The sequence below is a fragment of the Notothenia rossii genome (genome assembly GCF_949606895.1).
Source record: "Notothenia rossii genome assembly, chromosome: 4".
Lineage (NCBI taxonomy): Eukaryota > Metazoa > Chordata > Actinopteri > Perciformes > Nototheniidae > Notothenia > Notothenia rossii.
The window spans coordinates 81,702,161-81,725,810 of NC_136902.1; the positions used below are offsets into that span (position 1 = coordinate 81,702,161).

Consider the following 23,650-nt stretch of genomic DNA (forward strand, 5'->3'; position numbering starts at 1 on the left):
AGCTGTGCTCCTATTTTTGTGTTAATAGCCCTGTGTTTATGATCATTAATGGCTCTCCTAAGAGGGTTATTTTAGAGAAGAGCACAGAGCCTGCTTTGCCTCTCCATCTGCCTTCTAAAACATCCAGTGCATGCTCAGCGTGTGTAGCTGCTTGGCTATATAACATGGAACACACTAGTTACAAAACACATCTTCCAAACTTGTTTTTTTCCAATCTGATCATATTCCTTTCCCAGAAAAAGAGCAAAACTCACAGGCATAGAGGAAACAGAGGAAACGAAGGATCCTGTGACACATCACAATACTACTAATAGTACTGTCCTGGGGCAAACCCGGTACTGCATGTCCCTCATGCATTTATGGTAATATGGTCCATTAACATTACAATACATTAGAGCTCAAATGTGTAGCAGCACCTACCTGCCGATGAGCAGGAACTCTCCCACCAGTCCCTGGCGTCTCATGGCCATGAGGATGTTGCGGACAGTCATGCCTTCACAGAAACAAGCCACCACCCGGGCTTTGGGCAGATGGGCCCGCAGCCGCTCCAGCAGCCGATCAAAGCTCTGCTCTCCAGCATTGCTCCAGATTTTGCCTGGGGATAACATGTCAGACAAATACAAATGTGGTCTGTGACGAATGTGATATGTTGGATCTCTGTTGTTTCATGTGTTGAGTTCCTTTGGGGTTTTTCTTTGTCTGAGTTGCTCTATTTCATTATGCTTTAGTTTCAACCATCTGACACCCAGTGTGAAATGGGTCTTCACCATGTAATAAAAAACAGGCAGATTTTTGTTGTAAAATATATGTCTTGTTGTTGGTAGATCTCTTTAAGCTGCAGATACATTTATCTGAACTGCGGACACCCTGGTGCTTGAAAAAAAAGTAGGTTATTGCTGTTTGCTAGCTACACTTACACAAACTATACACCCACTAAAATACAATTCCATTTCTTACTTGACTAGATATTCCACATTATTATTGATTAGTTTACTCTTGTTGTTGTGACCTGAGTATCTTACCAGAGTGGGCGATACAGATGCCCTCCTTAGCTGCCATGTCCTTGAATGCTTCCATCCCACTTTCACCATAGTTGCCTGGAAAAACAAAGAAAGGGGAAATGAATTGAATTCTGTTTTGTTTTAACAACAGCAGATTCAAAAGCAGAGGTAAATGCATGATTGGAGGGATAGATGGTTAAATAGATATAATTCATACTTAATACATAATGACAATGAACAATATTGATTCCATTCAAGTTGCAACTGACTTGTGCAAACTACAAAGTCATTTTCTATCACACATGGTCTAAATAAAATGTTTTGGTGGAAAAGGAGGACGTTTGAGACCCGATCCCTTTCTCAAAAACATGCCCACTGCACTAACTCGTCTGCTACTGCATATCTCATTAAAGCTACATTTTGTGTCAGAGAAAGCGTCTCCCCACAGTAGCACCCGTGTCTTTGCCAGAGAAAGTGGGTGACCTGGAATTTATGCAAATGAATGGTTGTACACACTGGCAAAGGATATGATAGGATTCCCCTCTTTAATTTCTCTTCCTCTCCCTTTTATCTGTCCCCCTCCTCTGTTTTGATAGGATCAAAGATTGAAATCATCTCTTTCTAACCCCGTTCTTTTTAAATAATGCCTGAGGTTGATACATCTTCTTTGTATTGATCCGTGCTCTAGTTACACTGATGAGTAAAAATAAGTCAAAAAGGATAAAGAGTGATGAAATAAAGAGAGGAAAATATTTTTGGGAAAAAGACAAACCATGGCGGGAAGCAGAGCACGCTGAAAAAAGCAGATAGGACAAGACGTCCCACAATCCCTGACCGCTGTTGCAACTCAGTGTGTGTCAGTGAGTCTATGTGTGTGTAGTCAGGCCAATGATGAGTGTGGTGGAGCGAGGTGTAAAGTCCTGTAATTAGTGTCTCAGTGAGAGGAATCGTAGACAGATGGTACAGCCCGTCTTTCCCCTGCATGTTGACACGCGTGCACGCATTCAAACTGTTACCATCATCAAAATCGATAAAGCTTGTAACCTACTTCACTCGGTCTCAAAAGGGATTTGTATGTGCGAGACATCTCTCTCTCACTCAGTAATCCTGTCATGTGTGTCTTTATCACTTCATTTCTGCCTCTGAAAATCTTACACTCGCTTCAAATCGACTTCTCTAAATGCACTTTTCAACATTTGATACTTTGATCTGATTGTTTCAATTCAGCTTGCCCACCTCGTCTATTACTTAAAATCCTGCCTTATATCCACTCACAGGCCTTTTAACCTTAACACAACTTACAGCCAATATGTCCTGTGTAGACCATGGCTAGCATCACATTTTGGAGCAGAACACATCACACTAGGGCCAGGCCATACATTCATATTATAGCAATATTGGGATTTGTCACTATAGGTACCACTACCACTTCTATTACCCACCTAGTCATCATATCAACATCACTGATTATTACATATTAAAAATCTCATGTGCACACATTCGTTAACCCAGGATTGATATTTAGGAAAAAAATGTAGGTATCTTATTTCACATAGGGTAGATTTACCTCAAACGCTCTCCTCAAATATAGTGCCTTCCTGTGGTTCATCACCTCCCACTGACAAAAAACCCACTGGGACATCCAGCACAGAGATCACACATTCACAGCTTCTCTCGGTTTCCTTTCTAACCCTTTGTGCTTTTGTCCCCTTTACCTCTTATTGATCCCCTCTACAAAGCTGCGTGTCCTTAATCTCTATAACTATATATATCATTTCAATGGCAAACGAAAAAAGAACAAAAACAGCTTAAAGTAAAAATGTGCAGAAATATAGGAAATCCTTTCTCACTGTGTGCTCCTCACGTGTACACCCCTCTACCCTCGTTTGCTTTTATCCCTCTACCTCGACTCATTCATTCATTTGATATATTGCAATAAATTACAACATGCAAGGCTGAAGGGTCTCCCACTTGCCCTCTGTGGAGCTTCCTCTCCCCCTCCTCTTGCTACTTGTCTTCTCTACCCCCTGCTTTCTCCTAGCAGAACATCAGGCAGTACATTTTAAGATGCAGAGACAGGTGCTTCAGTGTATTTCCCCCCCTATCGTTTTCATCCCTCCCCTCTTCCTCACACCCTTTATTCATCCTTCTCAATTACCACTCTCATCCTCTTGTCACTCTTATCAGGTCTATTACATGCAATTACATGTTACTTCCCTAACCCCCCCCCCCCCCCCCTCCCTCCCTCCCTTCCTGTCTGTCTGTCTGTCTCTCCTCCTTTTAACCCTAGATCCCTTTTTACCCAGAGAACAGAAAAACATCATGCAGTAAAAATATAAACACTATTCAGTAAAGGGCATCATCTTTCTGCCCCTCTTTTTTGTTCTCTCCAAGTTGTCCTCAATCCCCAAACTACCCCATATCACATCTGGAGCGCTAAAACTATGTGTAGCGAAATGTCAAACACAGAAATACCCCAGGGGTTGACACTCACTGACACCCACACTGTGTTAGACAAGATTACACAGCTAATGGAACGCACACATTACCACAAAACAGCACGCCTCTGCACACAGACAAGCAAAGACTCAAAGGTACAATATTCTTGTTTGAGGAATTGTTCAAATATTTTCTTCAAATGACTTGTTTTTCCACCAACATTTAGATTTAAGAAATGCACACAAAACAAACTCAAAAGGTTTTTCCTTTTTGTTCCGAGTCAATTGATTATCAGAATAGATCCGGATTAGCTGTCTGTCATCAACTCATAAAGTTCCTTCCTGGTCAGCTACAACAACAGATAGAATAGGGGATAGAGAGAGAGAGAGAGAGAGAGAGAGAGAGAGAGAGAGAGAGAGAGAGAGAGAGAGAGAGAGAGGTATAAAACAAGGGCTATGTGTCGAAGCTGCCCACCGCTGTAGGCTCTGAGAAGACATGCATAAATCAGGCTACTCTAGCGCTAAGATGTGTCTATCACCGGGATGATTAATGTGTGGGTGGTTTGAATGTTCAAACATAGCCATCTAATTGATACACTCCTCCTAAAGCACACATTTATCTTGTATAATTATATTTCCTTTGGCATTTTCACTTTCAAATGCTTTTCAGCTGTACAGCCTAATGCGTGTTTTTCTGTTCAGTGCAATATACAGGTGTTTGAAACATTCCTTATTTTTCAAAATAAAAATTGTGGAAGGATTTTATCCGTCCTTGGCACTTGCACTTTACTGTCTATTTCAAATAAATGAAAACAAATGTATCCTTTTCGCGCTGTACCGACCTCGCACCGAAGCGTTACACAACAATGTCTCGTTCTTTTTTTTTTATGGAAATAGCGTCAGGCAACAGACAGGGTGTTTATCAGCAGTTTATAACAATGACCAAATCCACTTGCACCATGCTTTCATTCTACTGAGCAAACTCTGGAGTCAGAAATTAACCATGTCTGTGCCCATGCACCATTCTTGTTCGCGTACAGAGAAACAAACACACATCATGAACACACTGTTTGTGATGCTGTATGCAGGCCCACATATATCTCTCTACAGGTGCAAATTATTACAGACGCAGTATAATAAACAACATCCTCCAGTGAATGCTTTGAATCCATTTTAACATGGCAACAATTTAGCCATTTGTAGCCCTTAATGACCTTACTTACATCTGTGCCAACAGGAAATCTCTCTGTCATGCTCCCTTGTATAAATTGCGGACAGAGCCTGGGCAGCCAAACAGCTGCCAAGCCATCTATCCATCTTCACAGAAGCCATTCAACGGATTCCAGATTTCAGAACAAGAGATCTGCTATCAGAGCAGATGTAGTTCTGAGACCGAGGCTCATTAAAAAGAGACAAGAACTGTTGTTATATGGGGACCCACGAAAACTGGCCCATGACCATCTTTGAATATACAACCAAAAAAATAAAAAAAATAATTGCGCACTTTCCGTCTTTCTCCTCTTCCCCATCATTATACCTTTCTCTACACTGTGTTCCCGAACCCATCCCAGTTTCATCTTCCTCAATCCTGCAACGGCCATGGCAGTTAAAGAGGCACAGGGCATGAGATGCTATAGAGACAGAGAGAAAACGGAGGAGTTGAGGAGTCATTCAAGACAAATGGGAGAAAGAAATGAGAAGACAAAAAGGGAGTGAGAGAAGAGGTGGAGAAAAGGTTGACATCTTGACTTATTGAGATTGATCAATTTCTGTTGGAGGAGAGTACTCGTGACACGTGTCAAATTGTATGTCAATAAAACCCATTGAGCTGAATTGAATGAAATTGAACCGAGCGACACAGAGCGGAAAGAGAAAGAGAGAAACAGCCGAGGATAATAATTATTCTCGACTAAAGCAAAACTGAAACCCAATTTCAAACATGTGTTAATCATTATTAGTTTCTTTCATGATATATCTGATCATAACCAAATAGGCACACATTTGATCTATTCACTAGAGTGCATGTACATACTAGCAACAATAAAAGTGGTGGCGCATTTAAAGAAAGAATGCTGACAAAGGCTAATGGACAACACATCCCTTTCCTTTCAGTGACTAGTGAAGCGACTAAGCACCTTCAGCTACACCCTGTTCTCTTAAAAGTGCTCGAGGCATTTATTCCAGGAACTGTTCAAACTTTTCTTCTGTAAGAAAGAGGCGTCTGTGTTTCTGTTGAAGTCTCTCCTACTAATGATGTGTCCCACAGACCTCGGCTCAATGAAAATGATCGTATATCAGTGAAAAATATTCTATTATATACCCCTATGTTTTAACCAGTTTGCCTTTCAACTCCTTCGATACTGTTTTCATCCCATTTGATGTAACATAGTTTTGAGTCGCAACGTGCACTGCATAGTCACCATCTATCTAGAATAGAATTGGGAGGGATGAAACCCTCTTTAATGGTCTCACATGCAGAGCACACAGCACACACAGTGAAATGTGTTCTCTGCTTTTAACCCATCCTAGTACCAGGAGTCTAGTACTAGGAGCCAGTGGGCAGCTATTGTACAACGCCCAGGGAGCAATGGGAAAGAGGGGGGAAGGGGGGTGTCCGGTGCCTTGCTCAAGGGCACCACGGGAGGGCAGGAGGTGAACTGGGACCTCTCCAAGTAGCAGTCCACACTCCATATTTAGGTCTGGTCGGGGACTTGAACCGGCGACCCTACGGCTCACAGTCCAAGCCCCTACTGACTGAGCCACTGCCAGATCTATACATATATCTGAATATATCTCTCCATCTTGTGTGTCTGGTTTCTTTATGACTCACTTCTAATTTCTGTAGAACTTGACCCTTAAGCTTGAAGATGAAAAATGTTGAATAAAAAGGACGAAAAGGGACTGATGATACACGACTAGTCTAGAGAGACTTCTTCGCGTTACAAATGGAAGTGAAACGGTTGTCCAACTCAACATGCATACATTTGCATATGTATTGGGGCATGAAAGGAATACACATGGTATTCCCCTCTCCAATAATATTACCTCATCACATCAATGTAATTACTGTGCTGATATAACATGTATTATTCAGTTTCTTCCATATCAGTTTCCATCGCCCTCCAGATGCTAAATGTTAATAAAGAGAATTAATGAGTCTATATGCTTACCCCCCCTTCTTTACTCTTCGTCTTATATATCCCAAGCATTACACAGCCACATACACACTTTGTACCATTTCTGGCACTGTTATTACGGTGTTCCCCATTACCTCTTCCTCCCTCCCGTCTCTCATCCCCCAATTCTCTTCTTCCCATTTCCTTCCCTCTTCCTGCATTTTCCTCCCTGCTCTCCCCTCCCTTGCCTTTCGTATCTTTCTCCCGCTTTCTCAACCCTTCTGTCCTCACTCAGCCACCCTCCATTTCTCCTTGTTTGAGATTGATTGTGTTTGAGGAGGAAACAGTTGACCTTGAGGACTAGCTCCAAGGTCAAACCCACTTGTCTGAAGAAATATAAAGACCAATACTTTCCCCGACAATCCCACACATTTGCACACACACACACACACACACACACACACACACACACACACACACACACACACACACACACACACACACACACACACACACACACACACACACACACACACACACACACACACACACACACACACACACACACACACACACACACACACACACACACACACACACACACACACACACACACACACACACACACACACACACACAGGGATCTGTCTCATGAGACAGCAAAAATGTCACTCACAAGACAAATGTTATTTCTGACATTGATATTGTTACAGATCTGTAGGCAGCTCCGTGTCCATTCATTAACATAAACAAGAGAAGACAGATTTACACAAATATCTGATCGTCTCAAGATTTCACGTTTTCAATTGGAAGAATTAAGGTCAATAATATCATTCTGCAAGGTTTAATTACCACCGAACAACCTTGTTATTAGGGTAGAGTGTGAAAAAATAGACAGTTATTTACAGTAAGTGCATATCTGCAATATTGTTTCTTCTTTATAAATTCCTGCCCTACATTATAACCACACGATAACAAATACCTCACAAAAACACCCTCTCACAACTTTAACACACACACTTACCCTTCGTAGCTCAATTCAAATGCTGTTGTAAAGCCCTCAGGCAATGCCAGAGGCCAGTCCTGTGTGTGTGTGTGTGTGTGTGTGTGTGTGTGTGTGTGTGTGTGTGTGTGTGTGTGTGTGTGTGTGTGTGTGTGTGTGTGTGTGTGTGTGTGTGTGTGTGTGTGTGTGTGTGTGTGTGTGTGTGTGTGTGTGTGTGTGTGTGTGTGTGTGTGTGTGTGTGTGTGTGTGTTGCTCTTTATTACACACACTTTCAGGTCAAACAAGCCTTCTCTCAGTTGACAGCTTCACACACAGCCACACACACAGCCACACACACACACACACACACACACACACAGTCCTCCAGTTCCTGTAGCTGTCAAACTATCACACCGTCTCCCACAAGTAGTCCAACTTACTAACACCTTCTGAGTAAGTGAGTTTGTAAAGTACATCTCCATGCTATGATCTAATTATAAGTCGGAGATTCAATCATTTCCTATCCCATTCAAACCTATTTTCTATGTGTTTGCACAGATCTTCTCGTGTTCCTACCCGGCCATTCATCATTGAGGATGTATACATTTTTAATAGATACTTTATAATATTAGGTCGAAAGCATCTTTTTTTTTTCTGTATGGTGTTTGGTGTAATGTCCTCTCCTTTATTCTCAGAGGCTTTATTCTGGTGGTGTGACAACCACCTGTTTTTGTAACCCCATTCAACCACTAGAGTACCTGCCAAACTCCTGCTCACTGCTATTTTTAGATACTTCTGCTTCATAAACCTCCTGGCATCAACCCAGCAACAATCATTCAATTTTCATCACATTTACGTTAGTAAGCTGAAAACTCATCTCTTTCAAAAAACACTGCCTCTCCGCTGCGATCCATCTTGTCAATGACATTCCTCTCTCCCTTGTCTTGGTCCTGATTCTTGTCCTTGAACTCAAAATACTCTAATCTTGTTCAGAAGAAACTTATTTGCCTTTTCTCCTTGCAAAGCATCACAAGTGTCTTCACAATTGTACATTTGAAAGAAATCAAGGACTTAGAACTTTGACTTTTCCTCGAATTTCTTTCATTGTGGGAAAAAGATCCAGATAATTTATGATGAGAAGTCTAGGCAGCATGATACGAGGCAGTGGCAGAGAGAACAGAAAAGGAAAAAACATGTCTGCGCTTGGAAAGGAGTTGAAAAATCAGAGATGGTGTGTGTGTGTGTGTGTGTGTGTGTGTGTGTGTGTGTGTGTGTGTGTGTGTGTGTGTGTGTGTGTGTGTGTGTGTGTGTGTGTGTGTGTGTGTGTGTGTGTGTGTGTGTGTGTGTGTGTGTGTGTGTGTGTGTGTGTGTGTGTGTGTGTGTGTGTGTGTGTGTGTGTGTGTGTGTGTGTGTGTGTGTGTGTGTTAGTACCTTCGGTGTGTATAGCAGACACATAACTCCAGTTGTATCTCTTGACAATGTCCACCATAGCTCTTGCCTGCTGGGCATCTGAAGGCACCACCCGCATAAAGTACTTAAAAAGGCTCTGAAAATAATGGAAATTAAATCAATGTCAGGATTATTCAGAAACATTTAAATCATCCAGTTAGGCAATGTGTCGTGTCCAATTAAAGTAGCAATAAAAGGTAGCAGTAACACATTCTCTCTCAAACATGTATGGGCTACTTGAATGAAATGTGTCCACAGGTTGCTGGTCTCACCTTGTCGCTGAGGTCCATACTGGTGGCAGAGTAGGCAATCTGTGGTATGTTGAACAGCTGTAGAAGGTTCTGGACCTGGATGGCCACAGAGCTTGACCCCGGTCCAATTAAACCCACGATGGGTTTCTTCCCCCGCATGGGAGTGGCCGAGGGGTCTGAACACTTCACCGTGCTCGCTCCTCCGCCACCTCCTCCTCCCCCTAGTCCCCCTCCGCCCCCCCACTCCTCTGCGTCGTCAGAGGAGACCAGTGAATCCCGTATGAACTCAATGCTCTGCTCCAGAGCCACGGCTGAGTGCCAGCAGGAGTCCCGGATCTCGCAGCCCAGGGAGATGTTGGGCAGGATGAACGGGTCGGCGTTGATGCGGTCCAGCGTGTACATCATGGCCTCCACCCTCTGGATGCCGTACTGCTCCCGCACCGCGCCACATTTGCGCTCGTGTACCTGCGAAGAAGAAATCAAGTCTAATCGAGCTGGCATTTATGTAACAGTGTTGTGTAAATGTTGCAATTACTGATGATGGCATTCATTATTTAGATGCATTTTAATTGTATTGTAGACTGAATGAACAGTAAGAATGTTGGCTTTTAACACATGGCTGCTTCACTGCACGAATAATATTAGTTTTATAGTCACAGGTCTGCTGTGTCTAAGAGTTATTTTTCTAGTTTGCAATTATCCGTAATGAGATGGAAAAAAAGATTAAATGTCGGTGGGTGGCTAAAGGTTCCTGGGGAAGCTAATGGAGGATGAAGGTTCATGGACTCACACAGAGGTACCCTGTTCCACAAATGTAATGTCTGCTTTGGGACTTAATAAGCAGGGAAACATACTACTGCAACTCGCAGTGCCATAGATGCAAAAGTCATCTCCAATCCTTATTATTTGAATATAATTGTATCCCTTTACTTCTGTTACATTTTCAAATTGTTTTCTCTTCAAAACCAGACAGGATATTAAAACGCAAAGTTTGCACTGAATTCCAATGACAGACAAACAATCCTGCACACATAGACAAAATACCCCAAATTACCTTGTCAGCAGGAGGCTGATGATGGACAGAGAACAGCGCTCCGATGATGATGTCACCAGGATTGTGTGCTACAACTCGCCGTTCGGACAGGACAGAGTCAGCTTCATAGGATCCCACCCAAATGGACAGAACTAGCAGCAGCCGAAGCATCATCTTGGTCCGTTGAGGTAACAAAGGAGAAGCAGATCTCATATGTGTCGAGTAGAGCCTTCACAGGAAACTACTTGTCCGAGGAACACTTTTCCTGGCCATGGCAGGAGCTTGTGGCACAGATGAGTTTATGCGAGTGAATGATTGGAAAATATTCCTTTCTTCTGTGTTGGCGTTCAGATTTCAAGGTCTGACCATCACTGCAACAGCTGAGGCAGGTGCAGCAGTGCAACCTGGGAAAGTGAAAAGAAAACGTAGGCTCAGTCTCATTGGAGGAAACAACATCTGGCACCACCAATTATAAGGCAGAGTTGCTCTCCACAGTAACAGGTGAACGATAGACATGTTCACACAAACCTGTGAGTGGAGAATTCATTGTAGCTGCTGGATTTCAAAAGGCATGCAGCCTTCACAGGGTTTTTTGTTGTTTCATAGTGTATCTATTTATTTCTAGAATAATCAGTCTGTAGACTATCTGCTTATGCTTCATAACCTTCCATTTGATATCCTATGAAATAAGGACTTGACGATACGCATTAAGATTTGTTTGAGTTTAATTTATCATATTATACCCTGCATGAAAAAATAGGGAAATACAATAAAAACTATGATGGGGGATTTTAATCTTGTCTATCACTCAAACCTCAGATTGACAGGCAAACGTTTTATCAGATCAAGACACCTATTTTAGTTCAACACAAGCAATTTGGGTAAATCATACCTTCAGTCAAGTTTAAGATGAAATCCAGACACATTCATATAAGTAGGTTCCAAAGACTTACATTTTTCTATAACCAATTTCCCTTCACACCTCGTCTTTTTAAGAAACCAATGAGAGAGAAATATGTATAAATGAAAGCCAGAGTTCATATTTGTCCCTCTCACCTGGCAAAGCTTTTGTGAGCAGCGCTTTCACAGCAAATGTCAATCACAGGACACTTGAGGTTTAATTGAAATGGGAATGAGAACTGTGCCAATCAAATCAACATAATGACCATTGCCTTGGCTATCAATGAGCAATGGATGTTTGTCCTTAATGAAGCTTAATGTGATGACTAGAGAATCAGCTCTACACCAGTGCTCTTGATTTATGTATGGAGGCGTTTCAATCCCTGGCCTAGTCCTGTTCTTCATAATGCCCCGCTCTAAATCACTGTGACAGGGCAGAGTCACCACTGTGTCAACATTAAATCAATAACACAAGACAACATCATATCACACCTCACAGCTGCTGTGAGGATTCTTACTTACTTGTGAAAACACGACAGCAACAAGGTCGCATTAAAGCATTGACAGTCCCAGTTTTCTTTGAATTTATTTTTGTTTTGGTCCTTGAAGATCAAGATAAGATAAAGAAGAAAATAAGGTAAGAGAGCAGCAAGAAACTCTACCAGCCGATTAAATGTCATTCCTCAAGTGTTTGCCCCTTGACGCTAACAAAATCAATCTGGTGTGTTATGCCCCGTTCTCCTGCTGCTCTGATTGTAACCTATTTCTTTCACACTGGCTTTTCGTGATCTTTCCAGATGTGACCCCCTTCCATTGTTATCATTACAATATGAATTGTTAAGATAAATTGCGTTACAGAAAGAAGAAACAAAGAATTTGGCAAAAGCTTTCAGGTGATGATTCAAACAGACCAAGAGAACACATCTAGCTACGCAAACTACACCAAGCATAGATAGGAGGGACATCAGTAAACATTAAAGTAGCCATCCCTGAATTAATGGGCAAGTCTTATCATTTGCTTAACCTCAGAGTTCCTCAAATACTTTACTCCCCTGCAATGGAGCAATCTAATTGAGCGTAAACAACAGGGGAGCAGGGACAGTTTAGACGGCATCCACTGCTTATGCAAAACAGGATCAAGGTCGTGACAGGGGCAATGGTGGTTAGCTCAGAGGGGAAAGGAGGGAGACTGAGGGGGTTTAGGTAGTGTTGGATAGAAAATAGCAATAGAGGAAAGGGACATGCCAGAAGGAAAGGAAAACCGAGTGCAGTATTAGACAAAAAGACAGAAGGTGGGAGGATTTGGTGAGGAAAGGGGGAACGGCGGCGTGGGAGAAGGAAGCAAAAGGGGAAGTGCATGTAGAAAGATAAAGAGGAGGAGAGATAAAGCTAGAAAGGGAGATGAGAACGGAACAAGAAAGAGAGTGATAAAAAGAGGCATCAGGGGACAGAGAGTCTCACTGAACATAATTAACATGCCAGTGTCAGGATGGCAACCGGCCTAACTGCTGCTCCCATAATGAACAAATCAAACGACACTCGGCTATCTCTCACACACACACACACACACACACACACACACACACACACACACACACACACACACACACACACACACACACACACACACACACACACACACACACACACACACACACACACACACACACACACACACACACACACACACACACACACACACACACACACACACACACACACACACACACACACACACACACACACACACACACACACACACACACACACACACACACACACACACACACACACACACACACACACACACACACACACACACACACACACACACGATTGTGTCTTTGTCGACTGTTCCCTAGATCTACTGCCACATTAATGTGAAGTTACAAATGACACTGCTAACTCAATTCATTCAAATTCCCACTCACCTAAAAGTCCTCTCCCCACCCGCTTCTCTTTCCCTGAGACGAGCCACTGTTTCATTTGCAATCGTCTCTTCAGTATGCCTCTCTCACACAGTGGCTTACATGCTGTGCCTCTGTCACACTCCCCCTCTGTGTCCCTCTCTTGTTGCGTAGGCCTAACTGTAGCTGAGAGGAAGAGAAAATCAAATCCTCATTCCCTAAACAAACATTTTGCACACGCTATTAGGCATTTTTATGTCTAGTTCTATCCAAACTACGCACAAGGGCATTTAAAAAAACCTTCCAAATCAACTTCTATACACTTAAAGAGACATCACAGGCGAAGACCAGCATTCTCTCTCCCTCCCTCTCTGTCTTGCTTTAATTCAATTTCATTAGTGCAAACTCACACTCTTTACGTGTTGAGAAAGCATTTAATTTAGTGTTCATTAAACAGGGATGATAACAATTACAATTTATCTAAAAGAATCCCTGGTAAGCAAACATTTATTTTCTCCGTCTTGCTCTGTGTGACGCACAGACGTTGCTGTTTGTAATAAATGATGGAGCAGGGTCAGCGTCTGGAGGTTTCAAAATAGATTGCTGTTGCTCTTTTTATCGTCTGAGTGACTTGACTTGGACTGTAAAACGTTTTTTACTGTAAGTTTTGACAAATTAAATGAATTGGGGGGAAAAAGTATCCTTAAATAAATGTACATCAGGACACAAACTGACGCAATCGAGACCTAAACATGCTTAAATGGAGGTATCCTGAATGCCCTATAGTTATTGTGCATTCAACGACGTGATCTTAAGAGAACATTATCTCATCACCTTCTGGCCGTGTGCACTTGTAAGAATGATATACTACCAGCAGAAAATGAAGGAAAAAATGGAGTACCAGCATCACAGTTTTAATAACCGATAACGCATCTTTAAATAAAAGACAATGTTTGTATCTTCCTGTGAATATAACAACCATCAAGCTATTCCATAACGCAATGCTTCCAAAAGAATTCATCGGCAACTAAAATGGGTCGGACTGTGATTTCTGTTGTGTACACACCACAAGGAAGCAGCAATATTTCAGGGAAGCTTCAGTTATCCAGGGGAGGTTTGTGCTCATTTTCCATGTGACAATTTGTCTCCATGTGTGTCTTGTTCCCGAGTGGACAGGGGACTTTATTTTGCAGCAGGAAATAAGGCGTTTCAGCAAATCTAAAAAGTTCAAACGTGTATTTTGCTCTTTAGTGGCTGCTGCTTTGTTTCTGAAACTACCTAAGCGCCACTATAGGAGCTGTCCCTGGTGCTGACACCACTGACGCTTAAAGACACCAACACTACATTCATATGTTTGTTTCTTACATGCATCTACCCTGACTGCTACAGCCAAATACAATTTTGTCAGACATTCCATCTAATCAGACTCACTGAATTACCTTATCGGACAATTTCAGGCAGGAAGATGTCAAACCCCCCCCATCAGAATCTCTCTGAATCAAAATTCAGTGTAGTGATCAAGCCAACATCTATATCACATGATGTCACTGTACACGCACTATTGAGAACTGTGGATTATCTCCCTTTGGTAATGTTATACAACACAGTCTCTGAATAAAACATACATGTAAAGTCTTTGTGTCAACACAGTATTGACTCTACCTGCTGCAGCTGCACACCAGACAAGGTGTGAGACAGTGGCGCCTGACTTTACTATCCCAAACAAGCTCTGACCTCAAATCACTTCATCTGCAGCCATATCTCAATCGTCTGTTTCAACGACCTCATTGTAGCTGATGTACATGCTGTGTCTATGGGGCTTCGTTGTTGTTCATTTAGCGTCACTCTAAAGCAATGCATTAACTGGTATTATGGATGTGCAGCGTCCGGGCAAGCTACCTCTCTCCAAGGAGAAATTAAATCCGGAGACAACAACAATGACTGGCGCAGAGCTGCATCCGTCAACCGCAGTAGAAGATCAGAGTCCATCATTTGCACAGAATGAAACACTCGTGCGATTATTTATTTTGTACAAGCGAATGGTGCAAAGCATGACAGAGACACCGTCTGAAATTAACCTTGTTACAGCATGCACGGATAAAAGCCAGGTTTCTGATCCCTCTCCGTCCAATTGGGATGTATCTCTGGAAATAACCTTAATATAATTCAAGGATAAGGAGTCCCGATGTAACTACAAGTGAGTCCCTCCATGGATACTGCAAGAACAATGATATCAAAGTGCGACTCTGAGCAGAATATTGAGTAGGGCAGGCGGGATAAGTGTGTGAAGAAACACGGTGGTCTTTTCATTACATTTCTGCAAAAATCGTAATCTTACCTTATTTGATTCTATGTCTCGCTGGCGTCCTCGACACGGTTTGGCAATTAGGTTGCAAGTTCCAACACGATAAGACTGCCAATAACGTGTATTCCAATGTCAAACACACCGGAGCTGTCTCTGTGCAGAGCTCCCTCCGTTTTCCAGTCACGCACACCTGAGCGTGTCTCCAAACACCTCGCGCCCCTCACTCCTCCTCTCGTGCCTAAGCCCCTCTCCACACACCCCCAACCAATCCCACCTATCTGCGAGCTTTATTTCGCCTCTCATCCACTCCTTTCCAGCTCTCCATCTTTATAACCTCCAGTCCATCTCCATTTAATTTCCCCCCTTTACTCTAACTAGCAGAAGTACTCTTTACTTTAAGTAAAAGTACAAGTAGCGCAGGAATACTCTGTAACAAGTAAAGGTTACTGAAGTACCAAAAGCGAAAGTACTCGTTATGTTCATTACTCATTATTGATGCAAAGTGTTATCAAAGCTGGTAAAGGTGCAGCTATTTTTAGTTACCTTACCCTGCAGGGTAGCTTGTGAATTTACACCAGGTGTAACCAAAATCTTGATTATATTTCACACCATTAATCAAAATATGCAAAGTAACCAAAGTCATTAGATACATGTAGTTGAGTAAAACAAAGTCGAAGTAAAAAGTATCAAACAATTTAAAGCCCTAAGTAAAGTACAAGTACCTCAAAATTGTACTTAAGAAAATGTACTTAGTTTACGCCACTTAGGCTAATTTCACTCAAACACCAACCTTTTCATTTGGCCTCCTCTCCTCTTATCTTGTATGTCCCTTGGGTCTCTCAGCTTGTTTTTAAACATTTCTTTCACCTCATCTATCTTGCTTATCCTCCTGTCCTTCATCTTGTCTTTCTACCTGATGAGGCGAGGAGTGAGGACAAACAAAAAAACTGTGTTCCTAAAATTGGACAAGCTAGCAGCTAGTTGCACTGACTAATTGCTAACAACATGACTGTTTTGCTTGCTAGGCTAATTGCTTTTTAGCTTATCTAAAACTGTTTCTTCGTCAAGTTGTGATTCCCATTTCCCGAGATATCCAGTTTTCTGCCACCTACGCACCAAAAAAGTTGTTTTCTGTGGTGCATAAATTCAACCCACACTACTACAAACCGACCTGCGCGATTCAGCCAATCAGAGCTGACTTCCGGTTTGTTGTCACTTTCTCTCCTGTTCCAAAAGTGTCCTAAATTTAAATGTGACTTATTGACATGAACACAGCCCCTACCAATAATTAAGAATATGCCTACTTTGCATAAAACTAATGTGCTGTTCAAAGAGATTATGATTTTTTTCAAACGATTGTCTAGATAGGCTTTACAAGCACAGTGTAATTAAAATATAGCCTATGACTACAGATTTCCGAATCATAAAACCACACATTTGGTAATACAATAAACTGCAGTGCACATCACATTATACAAACTATACACAAATATGCATAGCCTACCTACACTAGTAATTTAGCCTATAGCTAAAATGGGAACAGGTCTGTTTTGCATTAATTGATTTCACTTTCCAATGTTTAAACATTGATATCCCTAAATGGCGAAAGTTGAATGTCCAAATAAAGATTTACATTTTGTTTTGCAGTTACCATCCACCAATCATAGTCACTCTGTTGACTTACTTTTTTGTCTTTGGATATATTTGGAAAGAGGTTGGAGGGCTACAATGTTGATAGCCAACATTTGAAAACTCATTTGGAAAAAAAACGAGTATAGGCTAAAGCTCTCAAAGCTAAGTAGATTGTAGCTTTCAGTATCTCTTTTTTTATTTCCCTTGTGTGCACCCATCTGAGTCAATGGTCCTTTTGACTTGTATGTAAAACCTGGACTCACACACGCCTTTAATTAAATTGTACTGATCAAAGAAATGGACGCAGGGCCTAGTAGGCGATCAGTGGTTCTTCTAATAGCCCCCTGTGTAAAATGAAGTTGGACCGTCTCTCTCCCCTCGGATCACACACACATCAGAGGTGATGCTGTAAACTGGGATAACGACGCACTGGAGGAGATCGATAACATTTGAAGTTTCATGGCGGTCACAGAAGAGCCATTAACCTATTCAGCTTCGACTGGCGGCAACTTTAAAGACCCGCAGAGATCAAATCATTAGAAAATAAAAAAAATCAATAGGAATCTAATGAAAATATCCTGCCCCCCTGCAAATGTCTCCAGCCATAATAACACTGACTGCAAAGACTGTCTCAGGTTTTGTACGAAAATATACTTGTTTGTGTAGCCTATTTTAAAAGGGCATGGCAACTTTTTATGAAGATAACTTTTCCTTTAAAAAACACTGATTTTATGTTTTTTTGACTGGAAGCCATAATTATTTAGAAATGTATGATGCTTTATGACTGAACAATATTTCCTTAGAAAACAAATAATATGTAACTACTTTGTTTTATCATATCCATGCATCTAATGTTAGCCTACATAAATATTGCAGTATAAAATTACAAGTCGATATTTCATGATCACTCTTTGATGCAAATGGTTATAAAATACATCTTACTTCTCCTATAATGCCATAACACGTAAAGGGGAGCTATCTGAGGAAGCGTCTGACTCGATTAGGAATCCCAGACATGAACTTGTGTGTTTTAGGATAAATAAATCTTTACTAGATCATGCAATTATATAAAGTCCCATCCACGAGTGCAAAACAAGAGAAGTTAAATACCTTTGCATGCAGGACAGGTGAATGCTCCTGGAGAAACACAGCATCCCTTCACGCGTGCATCAGCGCATCATGCTGTCTGTGGGTAATCTACGTTTTCACTATGGCAACAAATGAACCCCCCTCTCTCTCTTTCTCTCTCCTCCGCTCCAATGAGGAGGCTCTGTTCGCGTCACAGGTCATCCTCTCTCTCTCTATTTCTCTCTCTCTATCTCTCTCTCTTTCTCTCTGTCTGTCTCTATGTCCCTCTCTCTCCCTCTGCTCTCTCTCTCTCTCTCTGTATCACACCTACCTCCAAGATACCATCTGGAGATGGAAACTGATAGAGAGTAGCCTGGGAGGAAGGACGATCGAGAGAGAGAGAGAGAGAGACAGGGTTGGGATAGAAAAAAGGGTTTTAAAGCTTGGCTATGACAAGGCTTGGATTAATTCGCCAGCCAAATGCATTTAGGATTAGCAGACCATTAAAAGAGCATTGACATAGGCCCACACACATACACACACACACACACACACACACACACACACACACACACACACACACACACACACACACACACACACACACACACACACACACACACACACACACACACACACACACACACACACTGGACGGGGCTTTAGCTGATGCAGTGATAGCCTTACTAACCCTGACCTTTATCTCTCTCACTCTCTCTCTATCCCTGATCTAACTGGCCAATGTACTGGTGCATGTGCTTATAGACGACATAAAAAGCTATCTGTTTCTATCTAATTTTTTCACTTGTGTGTCTGGCTATAAATATTGTGTGTCAACATGGTAGTCCTTATCTTTTAAGTTGTCACAAGCCATTACAAAACTAGTAAAAAAAAACAAGGCTCAATTACCAGTATGCAAAGCTTGCAGCTGCCACAGGATACGGACAGTAAGGAGCCCAAAAAGACCCCATGACTTTGTTGCAATTTTGTAATTTCATTAGGGCAGTAAGACAACTAGCCTACAGCATTTTTATCTCCTTTTTTTCTTAAGTTATGGTCAAGGGTGAAGTTGAGCCAATTTTATAAACAGAAAATGTTATTATTTGAACCAAACTAAATCTGAGAAAATGTGGGTTTCTCAGTTGCTTTATACGGTCCTACAGTACAAATGCCAAAAGTAAAAAGATCAGTTGCCTCTAATTTAATGAACATTACATTCTGATTGAAGAGCTGAAGAACCTCAAAGGGCCAGACTGTGTAATCAAAAAGAAAATAAACCTAATGAAATGTTCCAGCAGCTGACCAAATATCAGCAGGTCACACAATCAATCGAACAGCGAACAAAATGGTACCTATCAGTTACAATAAATCAGACAAATTACCTGACAATTCCACAACGCAGTAATTGAGCTAACAGTTGAAGTTAAACTGGCAGCGGACCAGCTTTGGACAGTGTTGAATTGAACTCTTTAAATATGTAAATGTATTCATAGTTTCCATTTATATATCCATATAACTTACACTTGTCTTTAATTGCTTCTCATACATTTCACAATCAGGCAGCTAACACGAGCACTACATTGATTTTTCATTGATCTAGATTATGTGATGTATTTACCATTGACCACCTGAAAACAAATATGATGCACACAACAAGGTCTGCGATCAATTTAATGCACCATTAAACGATTGACTGGATGGCAGTGAATTATAGGAAACCGATTGCTGCAATTTCTCAGAGGTGTTGAAAATAAATTCTGCCATTTTTTTTTTATGGGATATCTTTGTTGTTGCAATATGACACATTTAGAGGTAAAACGCAGAATTTGAAAGATAATCCTTATTCTGAAATCAATACTGAGAAATAGATGGATGTCAGGTAAATTGTCTGTCCGAGTAGCTGCGTCAAATGGGTTACATTACATTGCCATGGAAATGTGATGGATCCTTGCACACACAGAATTGAGTGGATCAGTCACACAGAAATCAACAATGCTTAGAGACTCCAACACACAGGACATTTCTGTCAGCTGCCACATAGTCCTTTTTTTTTTTTTAAACCGAGCTGTTTAGCACAGATGAAATGCCAACCCTTCACTGCTGTAATAAAAAGAAATCAAGCAGAAACCAATGGATCAGCTCAATTTGACTCATTAGATTCCAGTCTCTTTCACACATTCAGAAACAAATTCAACTCCTTGCAAAGAGTGACACCTGAAACATGATTGATGCACATTTAGATCAATAAGCAAACCCATACTGAAACATGTGACAGAGTAGATTTCAAATCCCAGTGAATTGAATTGGAAAGGGTGAGAAATGAAAACGATCCATTTACCACACTGCATGTGCGTAATATGACGCTGACACTGTTAGGCCAAATGTGTGGGCTACAGTGGAGTGCATCACAGCGATAGGTCCCCTGGTTCGAAGGAAATAAGATTTCAGGACACCCTATACTTTTATGTATGACTGTAATGTAATGTGTGAGTGTACAGCACAGGTATCTAAACATCCATAGGGGTAAAATCATCTTTTTAACACACTCCTCCGCAAATCACAAGCACAACAGAGTCAGTGTCACAGTCGGCAAATCAATTATTCAATGGCATTTCAAAATAACATTGGTTTCCCATGGTTGCCATAGACACATAGCTGATTTACAGGGTTGTCACTTGTCTGAGATATTCAAAGTAGGACACAAAAAAAACTGCAATCACATAATGTTAACGGAGAAATAAGTCTGTCAGTTATGAAACATTCACTCATGTAATCATGTAATGTGATTCCTGCTTCATTGAAGAAGTGAGTATTGGGGTTTTAATGTAACTGAAGGATTTTCTTCTATCACACCTTCCAATGTCACTCTTTTGTTTTAAAGGAACTAAATAATACAATTGTGATATGTAGTAAACCTTCACCTCTTATATTTAATTCCTAATACGCCTGTTCACCTTGATTGTTTTGCTTGTGTTATCATAAGGCATTTATGCTTCCTTAAGATGTTTGATACATCCAAACTACTGTACATGTTTAACACGTTTAACAATGTCACAATGCCAACCCTTTTTATGTGACACTTTGACACCTATTTTACCATAATGCAACTTGACTGCAAAGAGTTTGAAACTAGCTGAAAACCGCTGTAATCAAGTGAATAATCTTACCTCATCAGCCTATACCTAATCATAAAAAGCCATTGAAATGACTTGAATTTCCTTTAAAAGATAAACCTAGAATATATTTGCATTTAGCAGGTTTTGTGATATAACTTAACACTGTATTGGTTGTTATTTATCACATTTTTAGGATGTGATAGGATGAATCACACTTTCGAAAAGAAGGTTATGTCCCCGGATGTTCTGGCAGTCTTTTACAGATTCTGGGTGTATACAAAACAAACTAGAGGAAGCCTCAATGTCTGTGTAAACTTCCAGCAGAGGATGACAAGCTGTCACAGTGTCTCTGACAACCAAGATAACCTGGAAACAGGGACAGCACACAAACGTTGGATGCTGCAGCACCACAATATTCAAAAAGGAACATCACAAAAAATCTAGGAAAAAACGTGTAAACCAAAAGATATTCAGTTAACTGTCACGGAAAATTCACACTTGAGAAATTGAAAGAAGGGAAATAATTATTGAATATAGATTTTCTGTTGATCAATTAATCTTATCTGTAGATCTATCTTACTCACTGTCAAGATGCAGATGAGGAGCATTAGATCACAGGTCAGCAATAACACACACACGTACACACACACGCACGCACGCACGCACGCACACACACACACACACACACACACACACACACACATACTTATTTCCTTTCATCACTCTTGAGCTGTGAACTGCTGTGATGAAAGGAGCCCATCACCTGTGAAACGGTGTGAGAACAACACCATTTGGGTGGGCTACAGTTCCACCTGTTTCAATACATTTGACTGATAGCAATGTTTTAATATTCTTGCAAAGACACAATTGATCTCCTTTGGGAACAAGGTGCAAATTAAGTTTCGTCCTTTTAGTAGAAATTTCGAAAGATTTGTCTGACGTGTGGGTGGATTTTGAATAAATACGCTTTCTGAACTGAAAGAAGGTCACATAACCATTAGATATACTGCAAGCTGGTCAAATCACCAGTGGTCTCCCTTTAATGCTGTCTCATTACGAAAAGGAAACAATAACAATGCTATGACAGGTCCCTGTGGGGTTCCTCTGTTTCAGGCAATAAACCAATAAATGGGTCATGCTGCCCTCTTGTGTCTGGATGGGATAAAATATAAGGATATGTATGAGAAATGTTGATGTCACATGGTTGTTGAAACATGCAGGAGTAACTTGAGTGAGTGAACTGCTGTTACTGGAGAGCTTTAAAGAAAGTGGAATTCTCAGTAACACACACACACACACACACACACACACACACACACACACACACACACACACACACACACACACACACACACACACACACACACACACACACACACACACACACACACACACACACACACACACACACACACACACACACACACACACACACACACACACAGCAGCCCTGTGGTCAGGTTTATCCTGTGATGGTCACTCATGTGCGCTCCGCTGCGCTCCTGCAGCGGATAAGCTGCACCCCGTGCCCAGCTCCGGCAGCATGTGACCGGCTTGTGATCCTGAGGATTGCGCAGATGACTTTATGCTCTCGGCCTGACTGTACTACTCTGCGGAATAAGACTTTGTGGAAAACCGTATGGTGGAGAAAAATCTCTCTCACTCGTTTTTTTCCAACATACATTCTTGTATTGTGCGGGTGACCGTCACGCTGTACCATTATGAGGACATCATGATTTATTTTATTGTAGGCTACAATGTTTTTTAGGCACCTGTAACTTTGTTTAATGCCAGATTTGCTACATGTTTATTGAATATATTATAATGAATTGTTCAAACCGTATTTAGTACCTATGCCACCATGATCAAATGTTTTTTGTCAGCACAATAAAGCCTTAACTACTTCCAGAAAACTAATGGGAGATGTATTACCATTATTATTTATTACATCAATCAAACACAAGGACAAGATATTCTGCTGCAGTTTCAATATTTGTACTTCAAATACATTTGGTATTTCTTTTTTTACACTTTGGATTTGATATATGTGATCGTTTATTACCATGATATTGCAACCATAATGCAATCAACTGATACAAATGTTGACACAGTTTGCATATACAGTATAACTTAGCATCCTTCCACCTAAGCTCTGTTATCATCTGTGTGTGTATTTACGGAAGAACACCGAAAATAATGGCCTGTAATGAACTGCGAACAAAGGAAATGCACCTTGAAGAAGCAGAACAAAATTTTTTGTAATTAACACAAAGAAAAACTCTTCTCACTTTCTCACACATTAATTGAAATTAAAAGGATTACAGCACCAACTTTCATCATCATAGGAAAAATACCACTGGGAAGAGCACTCAACTGTGTACTTTTTTCTTAAACATAGATTTCTGTTACGCAATAGTGATAACAAAAGTTTGTTTGATGGTTTGTATTCTTT

The 23,650-nt window shown here is 41.1% G+C and overlaps 1 protein-coding gene across 6 annotated transcripts in view; it reads right to left on the reverse strand.

The window, feature by feature from the left end:
• The window catches only part of grm5b (glutamate receptor, metabotropic 5b), a 69,585-nt gene extending 51,334 nt beyond the window's left edge, over positions 1-18,251 (reverse strand). The window contains exons 1-7 of one of the 6 annotated variants that reach the window (XM_079677362.1): positions 16,173-16,532; positions 13,102-13,263; positions 10,292-10,674; positions 9,259-9,702; positions 8,969-9,083; positions 1,023-1,097; positions 421-595 (exon numbers count right to left, since the gene is read on the reverse strand). In XM_079677362.1, the coding sequence (XP_079533488.1) occupies positions 421-595; positions 1,023-1,097; positions 8,969-9,083; positions 9,259-9,702; positions 10,292-10,483 (1,001 nt within the window). In that variant the 5' untranslated portion in view covers positions 10,484-10,674; positions 13,102-13,263; positions 16,173-16,532. Of the gene's footprint in view, positions 1-420; positions 596-1,022; positions 1,098-8,968; positions 9,084-9,258; positions 9,703-10,291; positions 10,675-10,798; positions 10,993-11,692; positions 11,740-13,101; positions 13,264-15,415; positions 15,533-16,172; positions 16,533-18,124 lie in introns of those variants that run through there. The other 5 variants (XM_079677361.1, XM_079677360.1, XM_079677363.1 and 2 more) reach the window with 5 other exon arrangements.
• Positions 18,252-23,650: the final 5,399 nt, after the last annotated feature.